The sequence below is a fragment of the Capsicum annuum genome, chromosome 7, assembly GCF_002878395.1.
Source record: "Capsicum annuum cultivar UCD-10X-F1 chromosome 7, UCD10Xv1.1, whole genome shotgun sequence".
Lineage (NCBI taxonomy): Eukaryota > Viridiplantae > Streptophyta > Magnoliopsida > Solanales > Solanaceae > Capsicum > Capsicum annuum.
This window is the reverse complement of record NC_061117.1, coordinates 223,260,279-223,267,089: the sequence shown is the minus strand read 5'-3', so window position 1 is coordinate 223,267,089 and position 6,811 is coordinate 223,260,279. Positions and strand designations below refer to the sequence as shown.

The window sequence follows — 6,811 nt, the reverse complement described above, 5'->3', positions numbered from 1 at the left end:
TAACAGAAAATGTAAAGGTGAGTTCCTGGTTAAGCTTATTAAATTTTACACATAAAGCCACCTTAATCCATTAAAGTTCAAAAGTCACAAAGTATCATCCACCAAGTACAGTAAGGGGAGTTGAGCCAAAACTTGTACAACCGGAGGACATTGACTAGACGATTAATATAACCGGGCAGTAAATTTAACCATTTTAGGGTTTGGCTTCCACAAGTTAAGCAACTGGAGGACGGAGCACGTGGTCCTGTGAGGTATCAACAGCAGCAGGAGGCATGAATTGCCACATTGCAACACCAGGGTAACTCATGATCGGCACCAGCTTGCTTCCAGGAAGTTGACCATGAGCAGCAAATGCAGCCGGTATGCCAGGAGGCAAGAAGCTAGGTTGTGCAGGAGTAGTCTTAAGTTGTTGCTCTAACTTCTCCTTTTCAGCCTTCAGCCTCTGCTTCTCATCTCGAAGCTCGGTTTTCTCAACCTACACAAGTTAACACGTGCGCTTGAAGTTCAGGAGCAGAAGAGTAAAGTGGATTTCTATCTAGTCTCGTCACCATTCCAAAATTGGTAAAATGGAAATGACATATGCAAGATAAAAAAGTAGGATTGCACTGCGAGGGAAGTAATACTAGCCTTTAACTCCTTGATCTTTTCTTGCAGATTCAAATTTGAGTCTTTCAACTTTTGAGCTTCATCGCGTAACTGTGTCACCATGCGAACAGCATCCACCAGAATAGCAGATTTGTCAGTTTTCGGGGGTCTGCCGGCCTCAAGGAGTGCACCCAATTCCATGAACCTGATAAGTGGGTGAATTTTAGCAAATTTAACATGAAATAAAAAGAAAAGTTCTAATAGAATGGATTGTGAGGTTACTTGTCATTTAGCCTATCTCTCCGTAGTTTCTCTCTGCAAGCTTTGGAACTTGTTGGAGCACATGATTCAACTCTAGCCCTGCAGCAATTACCTAAAATGGTGAGACGGAAATTGTGCGCAGGTAAAGGTCAAGGGCATCTGACTTTCAACAGTATAATTGAGGTCACAGAGCTGAGATCGAATACTTCACCAACAAATTAGTTCAACTTTGGGTTGTAATTATAAGATTAGGAATAAATCAGTGGGACCTAGTGCAACCTGTCAAATCACACGATGTTGAAGACCTAATGCACTTGAAGAATGCCAGGGCATAGTGGATTCTTTCAAATAGAGCCTTAAAAATCTGTTTTTGAGTTACACAGCAATATCTAATGCGCGCTCTCAAAACAAGAAGATATAAATAAGTTGAACGGATTCCAAATTCTCAAAACTTTGCCAGTTAAAAGCAGAATACGACAGATATAATTAGAACAATGAATCACAGAGATAAAAGGATAAAAAAACCTCAAAACTTAAAAAGAGAGAACGGGAAATGTGTCACCACCAGATCTAAATAATAATTGTTTGAAAAAGCAGCTAGTCACAAATTAAACTAAATCCAACAACTGAGTGCAGCACCACATCTTCATTCGACAACAATAATGGGGATCGGCACAAAAACGTCCAGAAAAGGCAAAAATTATTACCGTTTCTTAGAACCACTTTCCTTCGGGTAATCTGATTCACCAATCGACCCATCAATTTCAGAACTGGAAACAAGCACAAAAAGGAAGGAAAAGAATTAGGTCAAAACTAAACAACAGATAAAAGATCTTTTCTGATTGGTAACCTTAAATAGAAGAACTAGGCATATGAAAGAATGAAAATTATGTCGATGGAAACCTAGCAAAATGCACAGCCTTGAACTAGAAAGCACAAAAACTCTCGGGATGTATCCAACCTACTCACCCCCTGCTGTTCTATCAAAAAGTTCCATATAGCAGCAGCTACATGGTCGTCCAGCCAACATATCTGGCTGACAATCAAGCAAATTTTATTCATTCAACCAGGTATTGGAAACAATGAATCCCCCCAAAGCAACAACAACAACAACATACCCAGTGTATTCCCACATAGTGGGGTCTGGGGAGGGTAGAGTGTACACAGACCATACCCCCCAAAGCATGCCTCAATTTTAGCCAAGATCAAAGAACACTATTCTATTTTATGCTTAATTAAGAGTTCTAGTAGTAGAAGCAAAAGAACCATACAGGTGATCCAACTAGTTGAGATTAAGGCATAATCATGTCCGTACACTTTCACTAGGTCCAATGTCTACCAGATGCTTCTTTAGTTTGTTTAGAAATTTATTCTAAAATACTTTTACGGATAAGCCTGAGGAAAATTGCGAATGTTGCGCTGGATGTGTGGACTGACCCGAGGGGATAGAGTTCGGAATGAGACTATCCGGGAGAAGGTTGGTGTGACTTCAGTGGAGTGTAAGATGCGGGAAGCACGATTGAGATGGTTCGGACACGTGAAGAGGAGGGGCATGGATGCCCCGGTCCGTAGGTGTGAGAGGCTAGCGTTGGATGGTTTTAGACGGGGTAGGGGTAGACCGAAGAAGTACTGGGGTGAGGTGATTAGGCGGGACATGGAACAGTTACAGCTCACCGAGGACATGACCCTAGATAGGAAGGTCTGGAAGATGCGAATTACGGCAGAGGATTAGGGCCAGTTCGGGTCGCTAGTGTAGGGAATTAATTGGTGGGGGGTATTCCTGTTAGGATTCCGTATTCAATGTTCCGTGTTCCGTGTTCCATGTTTATTACGAAAATGTGTGCTGTCCTCTGCTTTATATTCCTGCATTCATGCTTTACTCTGTTTTATATTCCTTATGGGTGTCGTATCTATGTTATGTCATCTGCTTCTGTGCTGTACTATGTGTTTGTGTGATATCTCGTTACTTGAGCCGGGGGTCTTTCGGAAACAGCCTTTCTACCTCAGCAGAGGTAGAGGTATGGACTGCGTACATCTTACCCCCCCCAGACCCCACGTAAGTGGGAATACACTGGGTTTGTTGTTGTTGTTGTTGTTGTATTGAATATTGTAATAAAATGGGTCAAAACAGATCAGATTTGGATACAGAGGATTACTAGCTGACCCAACTAGTATGAGATTGAGGCATAATTGTGCCTTCTCCTCTCTATTTAGCTTTCTCGTTCTTTTCTTTTTTTCACAGTCTGTCTTCAAATATCCACACACTTCTTTTCTCTGATCTTCCTCCTCTTTCTCCTCTACACCTTGTCTTGTTTCCCCCTTCCGTTCTCAATAAAGTTTAGTAATATTTTTCTTATCAACCGTCGTCAAGATTCTGCACCTAAAATATGGCATCCTCCTAGTTTAAGTTTTTCTGTTACCTGTTTTTCAACATGTTGCACTCAATCTGTTCACCCCTTTCTGCACATTGGATGCTCTGTCCTAAAGTATTTCACTATCCTCCATCCTCAGTATATCCTCCTTTATGCTGTTTCATATCCCATCCCTACCGCCACTACTAGATTCTGATAATGCCCGTCATAGGCGAAACGTAGGATTCTGAATGGAAGTTGTTAACATGCAAGGGAAGACAGTCAAATATATCAGTTTCCAACAGCTGTATTATATCTTCAACCTGATTCTCCACTAAGGGCTAGATATTAGGCATCCTATACTAGCTTAGAGTCAAAACCAATTACTTTTTTTGATGAAGTCACACAAAACCAATAACTTTCTGCTTTTCCCAATTCATTTCCAAGAATAGAAGACTGAAGTCATTCAAGATTTACCTCCACCACATTTAATTCTACATCAAAAAATTTATTTCTTTAGACGCTATATTTAGTACTAACCACCTGTGAAGGTAGATAGTCGAACTCCATTAATTCCAAAGTTGTAATTTTTCATCTGGAAAATGACAAAAGAATCGTTTTCGCAATCCTAAACTTAAACATAAGTGATACAATGGTGTCAAATCACAATAAGAGAAAGTACAGCGGGATAATACAACTGTGATACCACAGATGTTAACAAATATTTATACATCATGCCAACTACATTTATCTTTGGGCTCAAATCAAACCCAGAAGAGACTGCTGAAAACTAAAACTCCAAATGTGCATAAAAAGACCCCAAATTTGTACATTTAACAGCACATAGTTTTAGCCAAAGGGTTATTATGACTCAAAATTTCCTAAATAATAAGATTCATAGAGCTTAAGGCCTATCGGAAACAGTCTCTCTAGCATCCAAGTAGGGTTAAGGTCCACATAAAATCTACCCTCCCTAGACCCCACTTTGTGGAATTACACTACGTATGTATGTTGTTATTGATATAGATTCATAAATATGAGCTAAGGGTCTATCCGAAACAATCTCCCTACCTTCCAGGTAGATGTAAGGTCTCACGTAAACTCTACCCTCCCCCGACCCCACTTTGCAGGATTACACTAGATATGTGGTTGTCGTAAATATAGATTCATAAGTATGAGCTGAGGGTCTCCAGGAAATAGCCTCTCTACCTACAAGATAGGACTAAGGTCCATGTAAAATTTACCTGCATATGTTATGTTGTTGCTGTTGTTGTTGTTAATGTAGATTCATAAATATGAGCTGAAGTTCTATCAGAAATAATCTTTCTACCTCCAACATAGGAGTAAGGTCCGCATATACTCTACCCTCCCTAGACCCCGCTTTGTGAAGCTACACTAGGCATGCTGTTGTTGTTAATATAGATCCATAGATATCATCTGTGTCTATCGGAAACAGCCTCTCCACCTACAAGGTAAGTGCAAGGTCCACGTAAACTCTACCCTCCTAGAACCCACTTTGCAAGACTACTCTGCATATGTTGTAGGTGTTGTTGTTGTTGTTAATGTAGATTCATAAATACGAGCTGAGGGTCTATCAAAAAAAATCTTTCTCCCTAAACCCCACTTTACGAAATTAAACTGAATATGATATCATTAAAAATAGACATCCCAGTGCACTAAAACTCCCGCTATGCACAGGTCCGGAGAAGGACCCCACCCACCACAAGGCTATATTGTGCGCAGCCTTACTCTGCATTTCTGCCAGAGGTTATTTCCAAGGCTTGAACCCGTGATCTTCTGGTCATATAACAACAACTTTACCAGTTACTCCAACTCTCTCCTTCCACTGAATACGATATCATTATCAATACAAATTCATGAATCAGCTAAAAGATCCCAACTTTACTGAACCAAAAAAGATAAAAAAAAAATTTACAAAAAATAACAAGTAAAAATACCGAACATTTGTTGAACCATTCAAGTTTTGAAGAGGCCAATTGAACCCAGATGCAGAAGCTGAGAAATTCGAATCAGGAACTGAACTGTCTTCGAATCCATAATCATAAAGCCAATTGGTGGTGTTCTCCGGTGAAACCATCTCCGATCAATCGCCGGAAGAAAAATTCTTGAAGTGTTGTTTGGATGGAAAAAGGAATTTGGGAATCGGACGATTGGGGAAAATTCAGTACTATTTTTTTTTCGTATTTTACTAGTTATATATTAATTATTTATTGGATTTTGCGTGTTGTTTTTTTTTTTTTTTTAAGTATTTTTACTTTTTAGTGACTGCGCGTTACTAAATGGGCTTCCATAATTGGGCTTTGGGCTTGGGCTAGATTACTGGATTCGCGGAGTGTCATTGTCGTGACGATAACTTTGACAATGACTGATTGACAACTTATAATATACACATGATACAAAAGGGCTGTTTAAGTTAAAGGTAACATAAATATATATATCTTAACTTATCATATTTATATAAATTATCATCCTTATAAAATAATTATAAAAATCTCAACTAATTATATATCTTTATTGGATGTATCGAGAAGCTAATTATGTATCTCGATAGACCCAAAATCGAAAAAAATGCATCGAGAGCTAATTATGTATCTTTACAAAGAAAAAAATGTATTTTCATTGCATGCATTATACATCTTGATAGACTCCAAAATCAAAACAATTGTATCAAGAGCTAATTATGTATCTTTATAAAGGAAAAAATGTATCTCTGTTGGATGTATCGGGAGTTAATTATGTATCTCGATAGACCCAAAATCGATTTTTTCAGTAATTATACAAAATGTCAAAATTTTCTGTAATTAAGCTCCAAAAACTGTGGAGATTTGGTTATTGCTCAATTACTTAATGAGGGTGTTATTTTGTAAATGATACCTTAATTACAAGTATAACCTCAAGGTAGTGAAGTATAGATTATTTTATAATGAAGATAGAAATTATGCCTAGTTGTAACCTTGTGATTGGTTAAAAGTAATATCTATAAGTAGAAAAGGATTGAAAATAAGTGGCCTAAATGCCCTTATGTATTATCATTGTCCAAACAAGGTCCAAAATCCATAAAATGATGTAGACCATACCAATAAAATAATATGAAAAAAAAAAAATGTAGACCATAGCAATCTACAATCACATAATTTGGGAAAGTGTATAAATAAATTTTACCTTTCGAAAAATTTAAATATTGATTCGGACTATCGTACTAAAAATTTAAAATTTAATTTGCATTTCAATTCTAATTCTATAATATTTGGTATGAATTATAAAGATGAAAACGATATTACAATATGTCATTGAGAAATGCAAATGGATTTAACTTTTAAAAATCATATTATGATTAAACAAGGTGTAAAATTATATTTTAAAACATAATTAATATAAAGTGACATGAAGATTTTCGTGGAAAAAGGGTAAGTGTGGAATAAGAGGGTGAACATTAAAATACATAGACACCAAATTTGACTATCCTTTTATGAAAAATAATTGATAACAAAAAGTACTTTCATATGTAATTTTGCACGAGGTAAAAAGGTAATAGCATAGTGGGTGCAAATGTGATCAACTTTCTTTTTTTATTTTTTAAGAGAATTTTGTAC

At 37.3% G+C, this 6,811-nt stretch overlaps 1 protein-coding gene across 1 annotated transcript; it reads right to left on the bottom strand.

Moving 5' to 3' along the window:
* LOC107856355 (transcription factor ILR3) lies at positions 1-5,460 on the bottom strand. Its single transcript, XM_016701365.2, has 5 exons — positions 5,156-5,460; positions 1,554-1,616; positions 868-945; positions 628-790; positions 1-475 (listed from the first exon to the last, which is right to left on the bottom strand). The coding sequence occupies exons 1-5, from the start codon at positions 5,293-5,295 to the stop codon at positions 215-217; spliced, it is 705 nt and encodes a 234-aa protein (XP_016556851.1). The 5' UTR covers positions 5,296-5,460; the 3' UTR covers positions 1-214.
* Between the last annotated feature and the right edge of the window lie 1,351 nt (positions 5,461-6,811).